Raw genomic sequence first — 25,085 nt, 5'->3', positions numbered from 1 at the left:
ATTAGGTTTAGACCAACACCTTATACCATATTCCATATTACATTCTAAATGGATGCATTATTTTAATATTAATGATCAAGCAAAAAAAAATTAGAAGAGAAGCAGATCATATAACTCACCAGTGTGGGTAGGAAATCTATTCTTAACCAAATGAGATTGAGGCCGTTACAAAAGATCAAACATAATTTCACTTACATAAAACTGAAAAGCTTTTTTTTCTTTTGTGCATAGACAAAGGGAAACAGTCAAATGAGGAAAAATATCCTTGTATCAAATTTCCTTTATAAGGGTTTAGTATCCAAGATTTATCAACAATTAATAAATACATATGTAAAACTAATAGCCATTACTCAATTGAAAACTGATTAAAGGATATGAATAAAAGGTTTTTAAAAGAATTACATAGCATTCACAAGCATTTGAAAGAATGCTCCTGATGATTAATAATAAGAGAAATGCAAATCAAAACAACCCTGAGGTTTCACCTCATGCCCTGAAAATTGGCAGATATGACCCCAAAATGGCAATAGTCAATGTTGTAGGGGTATGAGTGCTACAGTCATTTCAGAAAGAAATTTGGAATTATTCAAATAAAGCAACTAAGTTGTCCATACCTTTTGAACCAGAAACTTCATTACTGAGTAGTTTTTTTTTACTTACTGAGCTTTAGCCCTAAGGAACCCACAGCTAAAAAGAAAGACCCCATATATGCCAAAATATTTACATCAGCATTTCTTGTAGTAGTAAAGAATTGAAAACAAATTGGATACCCATCATATGGTGAATGGCTAAACAAATTGGAGTACATAAACATAATGGAATATTACTGTGCTGTAGTGCATGTGTGTGATGAATTTATTCTTTATGATTTCTCACTCATTTTTACCTTCTTTTGATTTTCTTGAACCCTTGTAACAACAGTGTTGCTAGCAGCTGCTGTGGGGGCATGAGACCAATATCACCAGCACACAGGAGGGCTGCTAGCATAGGTTCTTTGATCTGCTTTTCTAAGAAAAGCAACTTTAAGGGGTTTACAATCTCACTTTAATTAAACATATATATATATATATATATCTTACATATGTGTGTGTATGTATACATATACACTTAATTCAGGGGGAAAGGCCAGCGCCCTGAGCTTCACAGAGTATACAAATAGAAATTACAAGCATACATTATATAAGCAGAGCAAATAAACAGAAACCAGTAGACAGGCTTCTAACTGTCTAACTATAGCAGTACATACTGTTACAGAGAAAGAAGCATCAACATCTGGGTTTTCAAAGGCACGGGTGGGGGTTGGCCCTCCCTGACAGCTACCCAGAGCCTCTTGTCAAATCATATGACACTCTTCCAGTGAGTGAGAGCCCCAAACAAAATGCTAACCTCAGTATATACACTGTTTTTCAGGCCCCGAGGGCATGATACCTTTCAAGGGCTTTTAGCAAAAGGGTGTGAGCCTTCCTACAAACAAAAGCAAGACTCAATCAAAGGCACTTGATTGCCTTAGTACTGAGAAGCACTCCAAAAGAAAAAACAGTAAAAAGTCTCACCTTGCTTGCCCTTACAACCCTGTGTTTGTATGTGAAATTTTCTGCTCAGCTCTGGTCTTTTCATTAAAGGTCCACTTTTTTTGCTTTGGATTGTACTCAGTTTTGTTGGTTATTCTTGGTTGTAATCCCTGATTCTTTGCCTTCAGGAATGTCTATTTTAAACTCTCTATTCCTTTATATGGTGGCTGCTAAATCTTATACGTTTTGACTATGGCTCCATGGTATTTGAATTCTTTGTTTCTGGCAGCTTTGAGCATTTTTTTCCTTGATGTGGGAGCTCTGGATTTTAGCTATAATATTTCTGCGAGTTTTCCTTTTTGGAGTTTCAGGAGCTGACCATTAGATTCTTTCAATTTCAACTTTGTCCTCTGGTTCTAATATATCTGGACAGTTTTTGTTAAGATTTCTTCATGTATGATGTCTAGGTTCCTTTTTTTGTTCATGGCTTTCAAGTAGTCCAGTGATTCTTAAAGTATCTCTCTTCAGGCCGCTTTCCAGGTCATTTGTTTTTTTCTATGAGATATTTCTCTTCCTCCTCCACCTCCACCTCCTCCTCCTCCTGCTTCTTCTTCCTCTTCTACTTTATTTTTAAAATTTTTTAAATGGTTTCTTAAACTCTTCTAAGGAATTTTTGTTGGACTTGTGTCTGATCTGTATTTTTTTCATTGAGGTTTTGTAGATGTTTTCAGGTCATTTGTTTCTTCTGTGTTTGTATCTTGAACTTTCCTCTCACCATAATGACTCTTTGTGATTTTGTTCTTTTTTTTTTTGTCTGCTCATTCTTCCAATCTGTTTCTTGACTTTGGACATTATGTTAGTGCTGGGGTCTGTATACTTCACGGTAGGAGGAGGGATGTCTAGCCCAAGCTTCTGTCTTTTTACATTTTCCTGCTGCTTTCACAGCTCAGTCAGGAGCCTGTAAGTTTTCAGTGCTCCCGAACTGGTGTGATCTAGGGAGGTTTGTTTACTGGGGATTTGAGCTCTGCGTGTTCTTGACACAGTTTTGGGTCTGTTGCCTTGTGAGTGGTTGAGTTTCAGTAGACTAGTGCTAGACTCAAGTCATTGATAGCCTGCTGGGAGGTTCTGCAAGTTTGGAGCCTTTGAATTGTTCTTTGGGCCATGGATAGGTTAGACTAGTGACAGACCGATGACGGTTGCTCTGGGTCATGTGACAAACAGGAGAGAGCATACAGTGGCAACCCTACATTTTTCACTGGTCACCCCAAATCCTTGGCAGGTTGCTTGTGGCTCTCGGGCAGTATGTTGTACAGGCCTGAATTAAGAAATGGTTGAACAAGTTGTGGTATATGACTATGACGGTATACTATCGTGCTATAAGAAATGAAGAGGAGGATGTTCTTAGAAAAACCTGGAAAGACTTATATGAACTGATAAAAGTGAAATGAGCAGAACCAGGATACCATTGTATACAGTAACAGCAATATTGTATGATGATCAACTGTGAATGGCTTAGTTATTCTCAGCAATACAATGATCCAAGACAGTTCCAAGGAACTTATGATGAAAATTGCTATCCTCCTCCAGAGAAAGAACTGGTGGGGTCTGAATGCAGATTGAAGCATACTTTTTAAAACTTCCTTTCTTATTCTTGAGGTTTTTTTCTGTATTTTCTTTCACAACATGACTAATATTGTCATCTCCCCTTCGTTCTGGTCCTCCTGCCTTGATTATTCCACAGCAGGCTTAGACACTGGGCTAAAGGACAGAATTAAGTCCCTGCTACTCTGCTCCTAGGCTTAGAGATGCACAGCTTTTCTGGAATTTGTTCTGTGTTCCATACACAGCCAGGCGAGTCCTGTGCTCCCTTAAAACCAAGGCTCTCTGCTCTGGCTCTATACCCCAGTCCTGGGCAGTGGGTGACAGAGCTGAAAGATGACATCCATTCTTGTACCCGGAGCTAGCTCAGGGGTCCCTGGGATATGCTTCTTGCCCTGGTATTCTTTCTCTACCCTCTTTCAGTCCCTGGACTCTGGAACGCTTCTGTCTACTGCTGCCATGCAGCACTCCTTGCTAGCCCCCATCCAAGTTTCTGCAGACCTCTCTGTCTTCCTAAACTTCCCTGTGATTTTTACTTGGCTTTCCAAATCTACGTTTTCTAGGTTGTTATGAAGAAGGCATGCTAGATAAGCCAGGCAAACATGCTTCTCTTCTCACTCCTTCTCCTTCCCAGTGCTCATTACAAACATTTCTCAACTTCACCTTTCTTCTAAAAATTAGAAAAGTTATTGACTCTGAGCATCACTTGATCATGAACTTGAGTACTTTTTTAGTTGGGAGAGGGTATGTATTTTTTATTTCTTGCAATTTTGCTTTTTTCTTTTTCTTAAAATTAATTTTCCATATGCTTAGGTGTATACACATGAGCAAATTTTCCTAAGATAAGTAATATGTGCTTTGACTAATGCTAAAGAATGATAAATATTAAGAACGAAATGTCACTTTTTTCCATTGCCCAAGTAATATGTTATTACTCTTGGCAATTCATTTTAAAAGGTTAAAGAGTAAAATGACCACCACCCCCATCTTTTCACAGATCAATGCAGTACGTGCGATAGTGCCCAATCGGAGTAACAATGAAATCATCCTAGTCCTGCAGCATTTTGATAACTGCGTGGACAGAACGGTGCAAGCATTCATGGAAGGTAAGCCTACTTCACAGTTTTTAAGTGTACTATATGATGCAGGGCTTCGTTCAGTAAATATTTGTTAAGCTCCTTCTATATGCCCAACACGGTCCTAAGTGCTGGAGAGACAAGTATGAAAAAAGAAAGAGAATTCCTACCCTCAAGGAGGGAGAAGACCACACACAAAAGGTAGGAGGGGTGGGGATGAGGAAGAAGGTACCTGGTGCCCCAATCCAAGGAGTATAAGCTGGTGGGAAAGGAAAAAAATGATTGCCTTGGGAACCATCTTTAAATGGAAGCTTTGAGAGGAGTCCTTTGCTCTGCCTCCAATCAGAGGGGAGAAGGTACTCAGAGTATTGATAAGGAGGGAGTACCAAAGCAGATGAAGTTCTTTCAGTGAGGAATTTTCTTGAGGGCCTTTCCTGGGGGTATGGTAGGGCTAGTCTAAAGAGTGAAAGTAGATTTTTTTTTAAAACATTCATTCAGATATCTTGTATGTCATAGCTTCTTTAGCAGAACTCATCATAATAGACCATAGTATCTTTTTTCATATAAATTATAATATCATTTTATTTCCCTAAGCTCCTTAAGATCCCAAGAAGATTTATTCCTTTCTCTCAAAATATACTTTACTGCTATTCAAGAAAAAACCATAGTGTCACGGTGATGTATGTATTGAGATTAGGTTAGATATTTTCCCAAATATGCAACCATGGAAAAGTTACTCATTACTCCATCAGTTTATGGCAGCCACTCAGACTTGGCCTTGATATCGTTTGCTGTGATCTTCCTTCTTTGGTCCTCAGTTTCTTCATTTGAAAAAGAGTGGAATTAGATTATTTTTCAAACACTCATGGGAAACACTAGCAGAAACCAATGAACAAGACTATTCTGTCATATCACATAGCTATGTTATGCTTTTTCTAAAACTGTAGGAATGGGTTAGAGAAGTTAAGGAACCTTTTCCTTTCCCATCTTCATTTATTTTCTAACTAAAGGTAGCATTTAATTCATATGTTGTGCTTGGGAAGTGAAACTCTTTCCAAGCTGATGTAATGGAAACTATCTGGAAGCATAGGAAATAGCATGGATTATGGATGAAACAAATAACCTTTGCCTTTTTCCTAAGGTACAGAGTGAATATGGCTGTGTTGTGAGACTAGATTATATTAAGGCTTTTTTTTCCTATATAAGAGTTTTCTGGAAAAAAAATTTAAGGAGAAGTTGCCTGAAGGCACTCTGCATGTTTAACCAGGAAAGGGGAGATTTAAGGTGGATATGATAGCTGTCTTTAAGTATTTGAAGGGCTGTGGTTTGGCAGAGGGATTAGATTTATTTTATTTGGCCCCAGAGGGATTTAAGCTTGATGTCCAGAAAAACTTCACAACTATTAGACCTGCCCCGGAGTGGAGTGGGCTGCCTTTGAAAGGTGGTGGGTTCTTCTTCTTGGAGAACTTCAATCAGAGACTGGATGACCCCTTGTTAAGTATGTTATACCAGAGATTCCTTTCATGTATAGACTGGAGTAGGTAGTTGCTGAGGTGCCTTCTGGCTCTCAAATTCTGTGATTCTGTCATAATAGGTAGGCTTCCCAAAGGCAAACATCATATTGAAACTTAACCTTTCCATTATAAGCTTTTGGAAATTCTCCAACTACTGCAAGACATGCGACACTAGTTCCTGATTAATTATGTGGGGGAAATGTTGCTTTCCTCTTACAGGCAATGCCAGTGAAGTACTAAAAGAATGGACAATAACAGGCAAGAAAAAGGTAACTTGAATGAAATTTAGTATTGTGTTTTTGATCTCTGTATTGTGAAAAAAAGAATACACCAAAACTTACTAAGATGTATTCTTTGAACCTTTTCTATTCACCTATTTTAAATGATGGCTGCTTTCTTCCATAAGTTCTGAGATGCAACTATGTCTAAAATGAGATAACAAATTCATGTGAATGCTACATAAAGGCTTAGGACAAGAAACAGCTTTACTGTGTTGTGTTTGCAGAGGGGGTATTGATTTTAGACAGAAAGTGAAATTGTAGAGCATGTCAGGGAAAGTAGAGCTGCTCCAGAGAAAATTATCTCTCCAATGGCTTTGAGAATCATTTGTGTCCTGGGTCAGTTAGAAGGTTCTTTTTTTTTTTAGTCAAACAACTGCTTTTTCTCCTTACCCATTGTGTTGTGGACCCTAAAATTATAGAACCAGAACTCAGAAACTAAACAGTTGTATAGTGGTGCCCAGAGAATGCCCTCAGCATTATACCTGTTGGGTATTTCTCAGGGGATGCTCAGCATTTCAGCATATGGATCAAAGGGTCAGCTTACAACCAAAAACCGAAGGTCCTCTTGGAAACTGATCAGAATAGATGAAAGGGTCATAAGCTCCTGATATGTTAATATCAATTCTAAAATGTTGATATTGATAGTTCTTTTTGTAATTAGCTCATTATTCTTTTAATTAAACATTTTCTTTCATTGTCTAGATAACTGATATCTTTGTGTCCTTCCATATTCTGAATTTTTGGATCTGTTTTTACATGTGCATAGGCAGGATAGTCTGGTTACCCATTAATATCAGTGAATCTATATGCATATATATGGGGTAAATAAATACATCTTGAACTTATCGAATGAATCAGTCAGCAAGTATTTATTAAGCACGTATTAGGTACTGTACTAGGTGCTGGGGATAGCAGTAGAAAAAATGAAGTATCCCTACTTGCAATGAGCTTACATTCTAATTACCATTCCACTAATCAGCCCCTTAAAGTAGAAAAAAAAAAGTACTTCTTTCAGTTCTCCCAAGGCATCCTATGTCCTCATCTATTCTCTGTATTCTCTTACTTTGTGACCTTATCAGCTTCCAGAGATTTAATTATTATCTTTATGCCAGTGATTACCACACCTATCTAATTAGGCATAGTCTATCTCCAGGCCAGCATTATTAATTGATTCCTGTCTCAGACTCAACCTGTCCAAAACAGAATTCATTATCTTTTCCCAAAACCCACCCTTACACCAAACTTGCCTGGACTCTTGTAATAGCTATCTAACTCAAGTCTCCACTGTCTCCAATCCATGCTACATACAACTGCCAGAGGGCTTTTCCTAATGTGCACATCTGACTGTGTCACACTGCTATTCAGTAAACTCCATCGATTCCCCTACTGCCTCTAAGATCAACTATAAACTTGTGTTTTTGGTTTTTTAAGGCCACCTGACCCTAGCCTACCTTTCCAGCTTTATTATAAATACAAACTATTTCCCTTTCTGCATTCTACAGTTCAGTCAAACTGACATTCTCTCTGTTCCTCACACATTACACTCTATCTCTCATCTCCATACCTTTACACTGACTCTTCTGCATTCCTGAAATCACCTCCCTCTTCACCACCATCTATTAGAATCCTTTTTTTTAACTTCAAAATTATACTCAAGTCACCTTCTACATGAAGCCTTTTCTGACCCTACCCCAGCTGTTTGTGCCCCTACTCTCACAATGTACTTGCTGATTATTTTGTGCATATACTATTTCTACTTCTATTCATATGTGTTATTTCCCCATTAGAATGTAAACTCCTTAAAGGCTTGGCCTTTTAATTTTTTTTTTTAATGTCCACAGTCCCCCCTGTCTTAATGTCTAGCACTTAGTAAATGCTTACTGATCAAGTTTATAAGTTGCTAAAAGGTTTAGTAATTAAACTTTCTTTTTGGGTTGTGGGGTACTCTTTCCTCTTCCCATTCCCACCCTCCATCTTTAAAAACTCTTAGAACAAAAAGAAGAAAAGCAAACCAAAACCTGCAGCAGAAGCAAGTAACAATCTACCAGACACAAATAAACTGTCATCCACTCAAGAGGAGCAATCTGTAGCTTCTTTGGATAAAGGTGGGATTAATGGTTACCATGTCAATGGTGCAACTAATGATACAGAGTCTGTGGACTCTCTCAGTGAAGGCTTGGAGATACTTTCAATAGATGCCAGAGAATTGGAAGATTCTGAATCTGGCCCACCAGAGATGTCTGATAGAACAGGTGAGCTATTTGAAATTTTTTCTTTTGTTTTTTTTTTTTTTTAATGGGACTTGATTGAAAAAATGGGCTAGTAGCTAAGGGAGTGGTTAAATAAATTGAATCCAGTTGGTTAGCTTTACAACTTCTTAATTAACTAAGAGGGTTTTATGGGACATCTTGTAATAATACAGGTTTAGAAGAAAGTCAGTTCTTATCTTCAGAATTTATCTTTTTCTAACGTAGATAATATTGTACATAGTAGGTGCTTAATAAATGTGTGTTCCCTTTCCTTCTTTCCATATAGAAATCTCCTGATTTCATAGCACATGATATTAACTTAGTACCTAGATGCTGCTGCTGAGTAGTGGGAGTGGAGGCAGTTGTGTAAAATATAGTTAAAATAAAATAGCTTTGAAAGCTGATTAAATTAATAATGCTGGGAAAGGGATAAGGGAAAGTTTTATCTACACACATACACACGTGTATGTATATATACTTATACAGACATGCGTGCTTTTTCATCAGTGTTTAATGCATAGTGTAGAACAGGGCTGTCCAAAGTGCGGTCCGCATGCGGCCCACAATGTGATTTTATGTAGCCCGCCTGTGTTTACTATGGGCATGGAAATTGACATAAATGCTTTAACTAAAGCATTTGTGTCAGTTTCTGTGCTTGTGGTGGACACAGGCGGGCCATATGGAGGTACACGGCCAATGTTTTAGACAGCCCTGGTACAGAATATATAAATGAGTGGTGTGACCCTGAGACAAAATCATGTAGTAGGAGGAGTCGTAACATGGTGTCAGAAGGTTTAAATTTGAATTCAAGTTCTTATACTAGCCATAGGACTATAGTCAAATCATTTAAGCTCGTTAAGCTCAGTTTTCTATGAAATAGTTTACATTTCCATTACCTCTATCTCACTGGGTTGTTTTGAGGCAGGCATTTTGTCAGCCTTAGAGCATTTTATAAATGTGAATTACTACCAATTTTCTTTTTCATCTGAACCACATTCTTGGTTTTCATAAATGCCATATTTTTCTTAAGTAGGATTCAGAGCAAGTGTTGTTCTTTTTTTAATGATTTAGTTTTTAAAATTTTTTATTAATTATATTACTTTTTATGTTATCCTCATTTCCAAATAGATTCCCTACTTCTTCCCCTACCCACAAAGTCATCCCTTGCAATAAGAAAAAAAAATTTTTTTAATAGTTTACTTAAACTAACCACCATGTCAACCAAGTTTAGTGTTATATGCTATGGGCCCCCACCTCTTTAAAGAAGAAAGTAATATGAATTTTCTAAACTCATCTCCAGGGCTAAGCTAACACAGTGTTGAGTTTCTATTTTTGTTCTTTCCAGTTATATTGTTGTAGTCATTGTATATATTGTAGTCCTGTTTCTGCTTACTCTGTCTTCTAAGCTTCTCTGAATTCTTCATTGAATAGTTTAATTTTTATCACTCCTTTGTTCACTCACTTTTGCTTTCCCTGCTGTCAGTGATTTGCAAATATATTAAAAATATAAGAATTAAATTTTGTATGAGCAGGTCCAAGATTCTCCTTTGCTGCATCTTTATTAACACGTGGAAAAAAAAACTTGAAGAAAGTTGCTTTAATTTCCCCTTACTAAACCATATGATCATAAAAGTTATTTTCCATGGATTTCCTTTTCTTTTTAAAAACCAAATTTGGACTCACCTTTGACTAGCAATTGTAGTTCCTACTTTTCTGGTTCAGTGCAAGCTCACCCATCTTTCAAGATATCTTATAAAAGTTGAAAGGAGCTGGTAATGTATTGGCTCGTGTTTACTTCCTTAGCCCAGAGCCAAGGGGATAAAGTGGTTGGAAATAGGGCACCACATTCACCTGCCTCTCTCCTTTAAGGATCCTTCGTTAGGGTAAATGGGAAAGGTAGGAGCGACTAATAACTGTCTCTGCTGGAGCCTGCGTTTGCTCTTTCTGATCAGATCATTTGCTTACAGCCATTCGAGGACACTGTTTTTCCCGTGATACTTTGACCTGTCTTGTTTTTGTTAGAACAATTTAGCTTAATTTTCCTCAAACTGGATGTAACTTTTCTTCCTTCTCTTTGGCAGCATCAGTGCTGGAGAATGGTGTTTCTGATTGTGAGTCCAAGTCTCTGATCATGAATGCCCCTCAAACTTCTCAACAGTCTCTGAAACGTGAGTCCAGGAATCCCACCAAATCTCTGTCTAGACCCATCCCAGGCACTCAGTTTTCAAGCCTGGGCCCTCTCTCCACAATAGAAGACATTCCACTCTCCTCTACTAATAAAAAACTAGGTAAGGCAGAGCCTGTCCTTAAGAAGGAGATAAAAACGATGCCTTGAGCAAAAGATGGAAGATTATCTTTATGGTTTTACTGATAGCATTTCAGTACAAACTTGGATCTCTTTTCTGTTCTTTAGTCAGTTACTACTAAGGCTCTTTTCTCTGCCTCCCTGTGCACAGTTGGAACCTGACAGCATTTCAGTTGTGCCTCACACAGTAGTCTTATTGAAATGACAGTGATCCCTTTTCTGAAAAGCAGTCAGGCTCTACTTCCAGGATGTCTTATATGCTAACATTCAGCAGCTCCTTTTATTTGCCTAACTACAAAGACTTCTCAGCTCATATGCCATTTTCTTTACATTATAGTTACATTACATCTTTTGGTTGACCAAAAAGTTGAAAAAAAAAAAAAGTAAAAAGCCGTAACATAATGTGATACTCAGTTTTTAAAGAGACTTTACAACCTCTTCAAAATCTAGTTTTACCTCTTTTTAATAGACCTAAGATTCCAGCTTTAGATAATGTATTCTGAGAAGCAAACATTTAGTAGTGAAGGCTCTTTACTGTAAGGAGCAGCCAATAATTTAATATGGTAGCAGCCAATAATTTAATATGGTAGTATAAGTAATGGCTGTTAGATATAGAAAACAAATCACTGAAGAACTGAAAATGAGTATCTCAAAGAGGGCATTAGAAAAGTGCATGATAAATGTGAATGGGCTATAGCATATAACAAATAAGGAAATTTTAAGAACAAGAGTAAAAAATGTCAGCGAGGGTGAGAAATAACAGATGAACAGCCTGACTATTCCACTGGTATCCTAACAATGTGAAAGGAAAGTGAGGAAGGTCCCCAGCTCATTAGGTGGCTATTCTAAGCCTTATGGGAGGACAATGACAAGAGTTGCACGGGAAAGGTAGATACGAATGCTTTTTGATCTCTATAATTGGAGGGAGTATCTAAGCTCATGAGATAACATAAATATTTGATTAGTATCTGTGGTCACAAGTTTTGGTGCATAATTGTCTGTTTCAGTGATGTCTCAAAAAGAAACAAGGACCACCAAACTGTATATAATGATCCCAGCTGGCCTCATATTGACTTAGAAAACTACATATTAACATTATGCATGTTCTATTGTATTTTCATTTATTTTGTTAAATATTTCCTTGATTACATTTTAATCTGGTTCAGGCTATATTCAGAAATATTTCAAGGTGACCTGTGTTTGACGCCTCTGGTTTACTTCATTTAAGAGGCAAAGTGTAAAGAAGACACTTGCATTATGCAGATTATAAGACCTTCCTTTAATTAAAAGTGTTTTCTTTTTCTCATCTGGCCTTTAACCTGGTCTAGCTCAATGGAGCTTAAAATCTTTCTCATCTTTAAATGCATTTATATTAGACAGGGATTTGTTTTTTGTTTTTTTGATGGAGTTTCTCTTCATCTGCTGCAAATGCAGCAATAAGAGAGAGTAATAATATGCCTGATTCATTTTTTCCTTATACATAAAGCCTATCAAGCAAATTGACATAGATTTCATAGGCTCAAGGCCTTAAAGAAATCAAGATAGGCACTAAAAGAAAAGTGAGACTCTGACAAGGAAGAATTTAAATAGAGATAGAAACACATGAGCCTCATCATTAAATACACCAAAACTCTGATGCTGGTGAATATAGGAAGACCTAATGATAATTTTTAAAATGCCTCAAGCATATTTTTCATTTTCAGAGGCACCTGGCAAATTTATGTACAACCAGCTCTTCAGTATTAATAGTATAGCATTCACTTGATAAACTGTCCAATCTAAATTCAGTCATTTTGGGTTGATTAGGAAGATTGTGGATATTTAAAGAATCTGTAGTTTGTTTTCATACTACAGATTAAAACACCAGCAGTTTTTCCTTTTTGAGGGGGAAGTGGTGACCACCTGGGAAAGATTCTTATTTCCATGTTACTTGTCATGTTTAGGTTTCCAGATTCACTTTCAAGAGACTTATGAACCTCTCACTATCATTTCTTGCTGCTTCTTTTCTTAGGTTCCAACATTGAAAAATCCGTGAAAGACCTACAGCGTTGTACAGTTTCTCTTGCACGGTATCGGGTTGTGGTTAAAGAAGAAATGGATGCTTCCATTAAGAAAATGAAGCAAGCCTTTGCTGAGCTTCAGAGTTGGTAAATTAAATTGTATTACAGAGGTGATCACACATACCAATGGTCTAAGTATACTTTGTACCTATGAGGAAAAAGGGTTGAATGCTCATTTGGATTCCTATTATACCACCTCAGGGTTGAATGCCTTTTAAGAGTTAAAGATGGTTTAGAAGCTGTCTTGTCTACTGTCTAAGTTTGGACATCAGTTAGAAAGAAGGAATGTTAGGGAATGATTGTAGAATAGAGCATATGTGGCTCTGAGACTTGAACTATTATTTTCACGTGAGTCATCTAAATGAGAAATTAGCAAACTTTTGTTATTTTTAAATTTTCCTTTTTTCTTAAGTTTTATTGATGCCTTTTTTGTTTTTCACACCACAATTGTTTCCTAGTATTTACACATATGTAAGTGAATACTCTACCTTGCAACAAACAATTCATCAAAACTAAAGCCTGCCAACATATGCCAAACACTGCCCCCACAGTCTACCACCACACCTCTGTGTTTTGTTAGCTTTTCTCCAGGACCAAGTCTGGCCATTGCATTTAGTCTGTATTTAGCTTCCCTTTAGTGTTTTCATTTACGTTATTGTAACCATTGTTCTTTGGTTCTACTGGCAGGTGGTTCCACATGAATTCTGACAAGACTTCCCATTTTAAAAAAAATTCATGTCCATTGTTGCTTTTTGTTTGTTTTAAATAAATTTTTATTGATGTATTTCGTTTTTTTACGTCACCATAGTATCCCAATTATCTATCCTCCTCCCCCTCCCAGAGCACCATTCTATATAACAAATGGCATTTTTAGAGAGGAAAAAAAATGTGCACTACTATTCATTATTTTGAAAAAGTCCAAAAGTATGTGCAGTGTAAGACACGTGTAGATCTCCCACCTCCACTAAAGGCTAAGTTGGAGTGTCCTGTCATATCTCCTCATTCAAGTCATGTTTGATATTTATAATTTTACTTTTGATTTTTTAGTGTGTAGTTCTTCCCATTTATATTGTAGCATTTACTGTGTACATTGTTTTCTTCACTCTGCTTACTTAACTCTGCATCAATTTATATTGATCTTTCCATGTTTCTTTGTATTCGTCATATCATTCCTTACAACACAGTAATATTCCATTACATTTATGTGCCACAGTTTGTTAAGCCATTCCCCAATTGATGGACATCTAATTTGTTTCCAATTCTTAGCTATCAAAAAATGCGCTGCTTTAAGTATTTTGGAGTATATGAGGACTTCCTTCTTATCAATGGCTTCCTTGGAGTATAAGCCCAGTAATGGAGTCTCTGGTTCAAAGGGTATGGACATTTTAGTCACTTTACTTGCATCGTTCCAATTTCTTTCCAAAATGATTGTATCATTTCACAGCTCCACCAACAATGTATTAGTATGCCAATCATTTCACAATGCCTTCAACATTGAGTATTGCCATTTTTTGTCATATTTGCCAATTTGCAGGATGTGAGGAGAAACCCCAAGGTTATTTTAATTTGCATTTCTCTAATTAGTAGTGATTTGGAGCATTCTTTCACATGATTGTGAATACTTTGCAATTCTTTTGAGAATTGTTTGTTCATATCCTTTGACCACTTATCTGTTGGGGAATGGTTAATTAGTCTTATGTGTATTTATTAACTGTTGATATATCTTGGATACCAAATCCTTATAAGGGAAATTTGATATAAAGATTTTTTTTTCCATTTAGCCACTTCTTATTCTACATTCATTAATTTTCTCTGCGAAGAAGCTTTGCATGATCTTTTGTAATTGCTTCTCTTATTTGATTAAGAATACCTCTCCTACCCATAGCTGTGAGAGGTATGTGGTCTGTTTCTCTTCTGATTTTTTGGTAGTATGATCTTCTATATTAAGGTGGCATATCTTTAGAATATATTGAGGAATACAGTTGTTCTAAGCCTAATTTCTACCAGAATGCTTTCCAGTTTTTCCAGCAGTTTTTATGAAGTAAGGAGTTTTTCCTTAGGTAACTTATGTTTTTTACTTTATCAAATGCTGGGTTATTGGGTTCTGTTGTTTCTGAATCTCTCCTTGTCTAGTCTTTTCCATTGATCTCTATCTTTATTCTTTAGCCCAATACCAGATGGTTGTTGAATACTGCTGCTTTTTAATATAGTTTGAGGTCTAGAAGTGCTATCTCTCCTTCCATACTTCTTTTTATCATTTCTCTTGATTTTATTTTTCCAGATTAATTTTATTATTGGTTATCAAATTCTAAGAAGAATTCCTTTGATGATTTGATTGGTATAGCATTAAAAGTATAAATTGATTTTGGTAGTATTGTAATTTTTATTACATTGGCATAGTATTGAATATTCCTCTGTTTAGGTTGTTCTTTATTTCAGTGAGGAGCATTATGTAACTGAATCCATATAAGTCTTTTGTGTCCTTCAGTAAGTTGACCTCCAGATATTTTATTCATTTTATAATTATTTGGAATGGGATTTTCCTATTATTGCTTCTTTGGGTTTGTTATTATTATATAGAAATGCTGTTGATCTTAGAGGATTTTGTTTTGTAGCCTGAAACTTTTTCTGAACTATTGTCTTAATTAGCATCTTTGCTGATTCCCTAGGATTTTTCAACCATCACATCCTCAGCAAATAGTGATCTTCTTTATGCCTTTAATTTCTTTCTCTTACCTTATTGTTGGTGCTTAGTTTTAAAATGTAGTATTATGTGTGTTTTAGAGTATTTTTATTTATTTTGTTTAAATATTTCCCAATTGTATTTCATTCTGACTTGGGCTTTACTTGGGAATTTTGTGGGCTGTATGTGGCCTACAGGCCGTGTGTCATGTATTTGGCACCTGTCATCTAGTGTCTGGCTGATGTTTGCATTTTAACCTTATGCAAATGATGCAGTTTTTTTTGTTCTAGGCTTAAATTGTTATAAAAGGATTTGTTCTTTGAAGTGTGGATTCAGTCAGAGGGTCGCACTTGAGGACATAGAGGGCCAAATGTGGTATCGAGGCTGCAGTTTCCCCACCCCTGGTACTAGACCTTGTTTATAATTTAGCTTTACTTTCCACTTACATTTAGAAAACTTCAGAATGAATATTTTCCCCAAAGTTTCTCCTTTACCTCATATACACACTGGCATGTTTGTGGGCTTTTTAATCTAAAAGAAATAAAAGAAAAAACTGGAAACAAAAGGGAGTTCCTATTGATTAGGAAATGGCTAAAAAATTTGTGGGATGTAAACGTAATGGAATATTACTGAGCTATGAGAAACAATGAGTATGAGGGATTAAGAGAAACACAGAAAGACTTTATGAATTGATATAGAATGAAATAAGTAGAACCAGGAAGATATTTATGATAACTATAACAATGCAAGTATATGTTATAGTTATCATAAAGAATAACAAAATGAAACTGGCTGCTGTATAATTATAGTGATCCAAGAAGAGATGAGAAAATGCATCTTGCTCCATTAATTGGAGATCTGAGGCATCGTGGATACAAAATATTGCATATGCTTCAGATGAGCTGATTTTTGTTTCTTTGTTACAAGGGAAAATGGTAATGAAAGTGAGAGTGAAGGGAAGGGCATATTTGGAAATGACAGTGATTAAAAAATACAAAGGCATCTATAACACTGTAAAAAAATTTTTTCTTTAAAAAGACACTTTGTAGAGAAGTATATATTCACCCCCCAAGGAATCTAATTTTCCCCAAAACATACAAAGGAAATAGAGCATGACATACTTTTTTTTCACTGCCATAGTGTCTTATGCATTTCAAAGCCCCAGGGGTGGTTTGCAGATTCCATAGCTGTTGCGTCTAAGCTACTGGAAAAATGTACCAATGTTGCTGTTTCTTCTGAGGTATAAATATGTATCATTTGGTTTCTTTGCATTAGCCAAACTGATGAAATCAATCTAATTTTAATCCCTAATGTCTGCTCTGTCTTTTTTTTTCTAAATACAATATTCAAAGAAAATCTCTTCAAGTATTTGAAAGCTCTTTTGTTTAAAGTATTTCTTCTTTAGGAGTAATTACTAGTGCCCTTTGGTCAGAATTATCACATTAGATCCAGTCATCACTTTTGGAAAAATTTAAAGATTTAAGTGTAGTTCAATAGTGTTTACATTGAAAAGTCTATAGGTTTCAGTTCAATTAAAAACTTTATGAATCAGGAAATACATTTAGCATGTGAGTTCCTGCTTACAACTAACTTGGAGCCCAGGGGTTGGACTTGGACAGGGGTACCTCCTTCAGTAATTGCCACATGTAATGGTTGCCTGTTGGGGAACTTTGTATTTAGGGTTGATCAGCAGGTACACTACCAGCTCAATTTAACTTTAGAAGAGATATTAACTGCCCTTTTCTGCCAGAGCATAACTCTTTGTATGGTTGAAGAGAGTTTCTAACTGCCTTGTTTCAATGCCCTTTGCTCTTGCTGCTTCAGAACATAATTGACAGGTGAATTAATTCCTTTTGAGATCAAGCCAGAGTCAACTTAATGTCACTTATGAAGCTGCCTTTACAATGGTTTGTCCAAAAAGAAGGCAGTGGATTCCAGGACTGAGGTAGCAAAAGTACCAGGACATTGGGAAAATTTCACAGTGCACTGATTCTTCTTTAATGTCATGTAAAAACTGACTTGTACCTGCATGAGAGAAAACCATAGAGCCTTCCAGTTGTTGAAACACCAAATCCACTAGGAAAGTAGTCATATTCGAATTCAAGTCAACATATTTTATTAAATTAAATCTGTCTGGGTTCTTTTTGAGCCATCAGCTGATTGAAGTCTAAGACTAGTATAATATATTATGGAACATGAAGCTAGGACAGATATATTACTTTGAAATATGTTTTGTTAGTGTTTCAGTGAAAAATGCCAGAAGGACATACCTTTAGCATTCAGCTTTAAATAAAAAAGAAAATGTTAAATTATTTTATTTTCAGATATTAAAAATAAGAGTGGGAGGAGAGAGAGGATTTTGAGGAAGGGGTGGAAAATTATGGAACTGCATAGATAAATGCATAAAATCACACTCATTTGTAGTCAGAACTTTGGAATTGAGATTTCCAGGTTATATTCCTAATTGCAGCATGGACTTTCCATTGACCTTGAAAGAGTTACTCTATCTCTTAGAATTTCTTTTAACTTCCTCTGTTGAAAGCGGCTTACTAGTATCCTCCCCAGGTGTTTTTGAAGCCCTATCAAAAGCCCCAAAGATTTGAGCTTTTCTGCCTTGTAGACCAAAGTATTTTTTTTGGAATATCTGGAAATCATGGAATTAAGAACGTAATTATATATGACTGACATGTGTTATCAAGAAATGATACAGCATAAGGATGAAGTATTGTATAAATTATCTAATTTGGGAATGTAAGGTCATAACCTTCCTTAATAGCATTTACTTAATAAGTACTTTGAGGGTGATCGGTGCCTTATTTTCTATTTCTAAGCTGATTTTTTATGAAGGAAAACTGGAGAGAAGAAGAAAAAGATTAAGTAAACAACAGTCTATTCCATTCCATACCATAAAATAGTAGTATCGTAGGTGAATGTAGACTGAATTTAATTCGCTAAATATGAAGGAAACAGACTAAATTTAGTTAGATAAAATGACTTTTTCATAAACTAGCTAACGTCTCTTACTATATTTAAAATGTTTTCATATATATAGTTTTATTTCGTCCTCAAAACAACCCTGGTAGATTAACAAGGCTGGTGTTACTGTCTTGATTTTGAAGATAAGCTCTCTGAGCTTCACTTTTCTTAAGTGACTTGCTGTAGGATACATGACTAGGAACTATCAGATTTAGGACTCAAAATCAAGTCCTCTAATACATTGTTATTTCTTAAATACTTAAATGGCAACTGTGCAAATATTAAGTTCAAATAAGTTTTGAGGGAATATGACTGTAAAAACATGATTTCTTGAGATGCGATAGGGTTTTTGGAAGATCTGAGTATTTAGATGAACTTCAAAAGAATTAAGAGATTTGGATTGCCTAGGGTAGGGGATAGAGATTCCAAATGAGGGAAGTGTTATTTGTACTGTCACAGAAGAGGGAACAAGAAGGTTGTATGGTAAAGAAAAAATCTTTCAGAGGCTCTCTTGAAAAGCAGAAAAAGGGAAGGTTAGACATGATGGGTCAGCAGTATTTGATGGAAGACCTTGTATGCCAGACTGATCTGAGCCATAGTCTCTAAGGTTGCTTCCAGTTTCAAATCTATAATCCTGTGTTTTTGTTTTTTTCTAAACTTCTGCAGCTGCCTGCTTTGTATGTACATACATAAATATTCCTGGACACTGGACTTGGAAGTGTACTGATCTACAGGAACTCACATAGTAGACTTTACTAAATGGATGCTGTACTGAGAGACTTTGGGAATCATAATGAGCATATCAGTTGCCTTCTTTCCTGTCTTATGTTTCTATATCTTTTTTGTTTCTATTCTCCAGTTTTCCATTCCACATATATTTATTCCTCTTTTCTGGAACATAATATATCAGTATCATAACTTTTTATATAAGTAACTCATAAATTGAAATACTGGCAATCCTAACACTAGAAATCCTAATTTCAAATGTAAGTGTGGTCAGCTACTTGTCATAAGGTCTTCACATTTTGACTATAGCTTTTTACCTTCCCATCTAGAAAACTGAAGAATATAGTTCTATAAAATGGATGACCTCTTGGCAGCTGTGATTTCCTAGGTAAATTACAAAAAATGTAGCTACTGCCTATTCTCTTGGTACAGCCAGTCTAGAATTTCTTAGTTCTATGAATCATTTGCCTGTGATTGTTCAAGGAGAACAAAGAGCAGTGTGACTCTTTTGAGAAATCATGCCACTGGTTCCTCAAAAGCCGTTTTTGGCTATTGAGATGGACCCTCATTACTTTTTCCTCTGGTTTTCTCCCTGCCTCCTACCTTCTCAATTACTATAAATTTGGGATTTATCCTCAACTCTTTACTCTCACCCACCATATACAACATGTTGCCAGGGCCTATAAATTTCACCTTTGTCTTCTCAGACACTGCCACCACTCTAATGCAAGCCTCGTGCTTGGACTACTGCAATAGTCTGCTGGTGGCAGCTTTAAAGTGAGGTGTTTTTCATGGAGATCTTAAAATACTGAAAGGCAGTGTAAGAAAGTCTCTGTCTCTCTCTCTCCCCCTCCCTCCCTCCCTCTCTGTTCCTTTCCCTATCCATAGAAGGAAAGGAAGTAAAAAAAAAAAATTCTTCTAAAAAAAGTTAAGCAACTAAAAAAGTTCATCTGAATACTCAGTTCTTCCAAGAAACTTTCCCCTGATCCTACCATGTCCCAATAGATTTTGTCTTTATTGTCAGATTCCCTCAAAAATGCCTCAGGTCTCTCCCCATGTCAATCCATCCTCCATTGTCCACCAAAATGATTTTCCTAAATCAGGTCCAGCTGTGTCACCACCATACCTAGTAAACTCCAGTGGCTCCCTATCACCTTCAGGATCAAATACAGAATGCTCTGTTCGGTGTTCAAAACCCTTCATAATTAAGCCTCCTCCTATCTTTCCAGTCTTCTTATACCTTTCTTCCTGCCACTTAATCTTCATCTAGTGACCCTGACTTCCTTTTTCATCCACAAATAAGGCACTCATTCTCCAGACTCCAGGCATTTTCTCTGGCTATCCCCCATGCCTGGAATGCTCTCACTCCTCCCCTCCAACAACTGACCTCCCTGGCTTCCTTTAAAATTCCATCTTTTACAGGAAGCTTTTCCTAACCCCTCTTAATTCTAGTGCCTTCCTTCTGTTAATTATTATTTATTCTGTATATAGCTTGCTTTCTGTATATTTTTTTCATGTTTTCTCCCCTATTTGGTTTTAAGCTTGTTAAGGGCAGGGACTATCTTTTGCCTTTGTGTGTGTTATGTGTGTGTCCTCAGTGCTTAGCACAGTGTTTGGCACATAGTAGATCATAAATGTTTATTGATTGTTTTTTTTTCAGGCTAACTTATGGATTCTTTTACCTTTTTTTGTTTGTATATATTTATTTAATATTTTAGTTTTCAACATTGATTTCCACAAGATTTTGAGTTACAAATTTTCTCCCCATTTCTACCCTACCCGCATTCCAAGCTGGCATATGTTCCCCAGTCAGCCCTCCCTCTTTCGCCCCATTTCCCGCCCCATCCCCTGCCCCCTTACTTTCTTGTAGGGCAGGATAGATTTCTATGCCCCATTCCTTATATATCTTGTTTCCCAGCTGCATGCAAAGAAAAAATTTTTTTTTAAATTTTTTTAAGCATCTGTTTTTAAAACTTTGAGTTCCAAATTCTCTCCCCTCTTCCCTTCCCACCCAGGAAGACAAGCAATTCAACATAGATCACACATGTATCATTACGCAGAACACTTCCACAATGCTTATGTCGTAAAAGGCTAACTATATTTCCTTCCATCCTATCCTGTCCCCCCTTTATTCAGTTTTCTCCCTTGACCCATCCCTTTTCAAATGTGTTTGCTTTTGATTGCCTCCTCCCCCTATCTGCCCTCCCTTCTATCATTCCCCCCTTTGTTTATCCCCTTCCCCTTACTCTCCTGTGGAGTAAGATACCCAATTGAGTGTGTATGGTATTCCCTCCTCAAGTTAAATCCGATGAGAGTAAGATTCGCTCATTGCCCCTCACCTGCCTCCTCTTCCCTTCCAACAAAACTGCTTTTTCTTGCCACTTTTATGTGGGATAATTTACCCTATTCTCTCTCTCCCTTTCTCCCTCCCCCAATATATTCCTTTCCCACCCCTTAAATTTATTTCATTTTTTTTTTTAGATATCACCCCTTCATATTCAGCTCATCCTCTGCCCTCTGCCTATATTCCCTTCAACTCCCCTAATACTGAGAAAGATCTCCTGAATTATACACATTATCTTTCCATGTAGGAATATAAACAAAACAGTTCAACTTTAGTAAGTCCTGTATGAATTGTCTTTCTTGTTTACCTTTTCATGCTTCTCTTGATTCTTGTGTTTGAAAGTCAAATTTTTTCTTCAGCTCTGGTCTTTTCATTGAGAAAGCTTGAAAGTCCTCTATTTTATTGAAAGTCCATATTTTACCTTGGAGCATTAGACTCAGTTTTGCTGGGTAGGTGATTCTTGGTTTTAATCTTAGCTCCATTGACCTCTGGAATATCATATTCTAAGCCCTTTGATCCCTTAATGTAGAAGCTGCTAGATCTTGTGCTATTCTGATTGTGTTTCCACAGTATTCAAATTGTTTCTTTCTGGCTGCTTGCAATATTTTCTCCTTGACCTGGAAACTCTGGAATTTGGCGACAATATTCCTAGGAGTTTTCTTTTTGGGATCTTTTTGAGGAGACAATCTGTGGATTCTTTCAATTTCTATTTTACCCTCAGGCTCTAGAATATCAGGGCAGTTTTCCTTGATAATTTCTTGAAAGATGATGCCTAGGCTCTCTCTTTGATCATGGCTTTCAGGTAGTCTAGTAATTTTTAAATTAACTCTCCTGGATCTATTTTCCAGGTCACTGGTTTTTCCAGTGAGATATTTCACATTGTCTTCCACTTTTTCATTCCTTTGGTTGTTTTATATTATCTTGGTTTCTCATAAAGTCACTAGCTCCAGTCTAATTTTTAAGGCAGTATTTTCTTCAGTGGTTTTTTGGACCTCCTTTTTCATTTGGCTAATTCTGCCTATCAAGGCATTCTTCTCCTTACTGGCTTTTTGGAGAGCTCTTTTGCCATTTGGGTTAGTCTATTCTTTAAGGTGTTATTTTCTTCAGTATTTTTGGGGGTCTCCTTTAGCAAGTCGTTCACTTGTTTTTCATGGTTTTCTTGCATCACTCTCATTTCTCTTCCTAGTTTTCCTCTGCTTCTCTTACTTGCTTTTCCAAATCCTTTTTGAGCTCTTCCATGGCCTGAGACCAATTCATATTTTTCTTGGAGGCTGTTGATGTAGTCTCTTTGACTTTGTTGACTTCTTCTGGCTATGTGATTTGATGATCTTTGTCACCAGAAAAGGAATCTACAGTTTGAGTTTGAGTCTGAGTTCGTTTTCACTGCCTCTTCATGATCCCAGCCAACTACTTGACCCTTGAGCTTTTTGTCAGGATATGACTGCTTGTGGAGTAGAGAGTACTTTGTCCCAAGCTTTAGGGTCCAAGCATTGCTGTTTTCAGAGCTACTTCTACTCCACTGTGACCCCAGTCTCTGTCACAGCAGCGCTCCTCCTCCCACAAGAACCACCAACCAGGACCTCAATACAGATCCAAGCAGGGCACAGCAAGACAATCTTCCTTTGTGCCCACAAAGCATTCCTTGCATTCCCGCTCTGATCCGCTGCTAGATTCCTCCCACTGTGTGAGCCAGGGATTTGGGGAGCTGCTGACACTGGCAGTCTAGAGGCAGCCTCAGGGGTTTCCTGCTGCTGCTACTGCCATGCTGCACGACCTCCTGCACCCCCAGAGCTGGTGGCCAGACTGCTCTGAACTCGATCCTGCAGTTTCCCCCTAATCTGCTCTTTGGCATATGTGGGTTGAGAAGTCTGGTAACTACCACAGCGCACTGTTTCATGGCCCCAAGGCCTCTTCCAGCTGGCTGACCCCAGGTCTGGTCTGTCCCGGTGCATCCCATGCTGGGCTGCCCTCCACTCTCAGCATGGTGTGATAGACCCTTCCCGGCGACCATCCAGACTCTCCTGGGCTAGAGACCTGTTTCCCTCTGCTATTTTGTGGGTTCCACAGCTCTGGAGTTTGTTCAGAGCCGTTTTTACAGGGGTTTGGAGGGATTTGGGGAGGAGCTTAAGCAAGTCCCTGCTTTCTTGCCACCATCTTGGCTCAGCCCCCTGTTACCATTTTTTTTAAGCCCACTTGAGTATGGTTTCTTAGTATGAACATGGAGGAAAAATTACTGCAAAGGAAAAAATGGTGTTTTCATTATTTTTCATTGTGTTGTCCTTTGGTTTCTAGCTTCATTGACTAATAGAAATTAGTTTAAATAGGTTTTAGGTTTACAGCAAATATAATCAAATGCACGTGTTTTAGAAGAACTGCCATCAAATGTTTCTAGTCATCACTTGAAATAATTGGCTTCGGGATCACCAGTCTTGTTTCCATTATTACATTGTTTTCTACAGCAAGACCCTTGACCATAGTTCAATGAATCATCTTTGGCACTGCAGCGTTACTGAAGCTGGAATCCAACAACTAGTGGTGGTAGTGGTGTTGCTTGAAAGGGCTCCCTTCTTCAGCTGATTGACAGCTGACTGTAGTGGCAATAGTTTTGAGCAGTTAAGTCATTGAAGGAACTTTAAAGAAGTTGAGTAAATATTAGGATTAAAAACAAAACCGGGAGAGAAGAGAAGCCAGTTTTTAATCAGTCAAACATTTATCAGTGATTGTTATGTGTCAATCATTTAGCTAGTCACTGAGGATAAAAAAATATATACTGAACAGTGTCTTTGTCCTTGAGGAACCTATATTCTGTCATGAAGGCCAGTTTAGCTGGAGTCTAGACTATGGTGTACATGAAGAAGAATAATGTGTAATAAGGTTGGGGCCAACTTTTGAAGGGCTTTAAAAGTCACGGAGGCATATTGATCTTCAAGGGCATTGGACTTTGAATAGGAGTGACATGATTAGAAAAATGTGCTTTATAAAGATCACTTTTGCAGCTGTATGATGTTTTGGAATAAGGTAAGTCTTGAGCCTAGGAGAACAATTAGTAGTCTTTTGCAGTTTTTCACATTAGAAACTGTAAGAGCCTGAACAATTGAGTTGGCCTTGTAACTAGAGAGAAGAGGACAAGAGATGTGGAGATAGAAATGACAAGATTTGGCAACTGATTGAATATGTGGGGTAAAGAAGAGCGAAGAGCCAAAGAAAACAAGAGAGGTTATAAACCTGAGTACCTGGAAGGATGGTAGTGACCACAACAGAAATAAGAAGGATGAGTCATGGAGGGAAAACGGAGTTTTACGTTGGACATGGCAAGTTTGAGATGCCTATGAGACATTCTATTTGGAATATCTAGTAGACAATTAGAGCTCCATGACTGCTGCTCCAGAGAGACACTAGGCGTGTGTGGTGCACTCTGCTTTTTCACTGACACTCCTTTGTGCCAAGATTGCTTTCCTTCCACTACCTCCTGGCTTCCTTGGCTTCCTATTCCCACAAATCCTATCTTCTGAAAGAGGTCTTTTTGGGTCCCCCTCACTGGTAGTGCCTTCCCTCTAAGATTGCTTTCCATTTACTCTGTATATATCTTGTAGGTACATAGTTGTTTCCTCTGTTCGAATCTGAACTTCTCAAGGCAGGGTATACTTTTGCCTTTCTTTTGGATCCTCGGCACTTAGCCCAGTACCTGGCACATATTGTAAGCACTTAATAAATGCTTGTTGATTGACTTACTGACTTTCTCTTCTATCTTTATTTTTTTT

At 37.2% G+C, this 25,085-nt stretch overlaps 1 protein-coding gene across 2 annotated transcripts in view; it reads left to right on the top strand.

Moving 5' to 3' along the window:
• The window catches only part of SPATS2 (spermatogenesis associated serine rich 2), a 146,970-nt gene that overhangs the window by 87,553 nt on the left and 34,332 nt on the right, over positions 1–25,085 (top strand). Inside the window, exons 4-8 of one of the 2 annotated variants that reach the window (XM_036761753.1) lie at positions 4,108–4,216; positions 5,920–5,969; positions 7,972–8,233; positions 10,312–10,518; positions 12,547–12,682. In XM_036761753.1, coding sequence (XP_036617648.1) covers positions 4,108–4,216; positions 5,920–5,969; positions 7,972–8,233; positions 10,312–10,518; positions 12,547–12,682 — 764 coding nt within the window. The remainder of the gene's footprint in view (positions 1–4,107; positions 4,217–5,919; positions 5,970–7,971; positions 8,234–10,311; positions 10,519–12,546; positions 12,683–25,085) is intronic. The other variant, XM_036761754.1, reaches the window with a different exon arrangement.

The sequence above is a fragment of the Trichosurus vulpecula genome, chromosome 5 (assembly GCF_011100635.1).
Source record: "Trichosurus vulpecula isolate mTriVul1 chromosome 5, mTriVul1.pri, whole genome shotgun sequence".
Lineage (NCBI taxonomy): Eukaryota > Metazoa > Chordata > Mammalia > Diprotodontia > Phalangeridae > Trichosurus > Trichosurus vulpecula.
The sequence above is the reverse complement of the archived record's forward strand: the minus strand, read 5'-3'. Positions and strand labels throughout refer to the sequence as shown.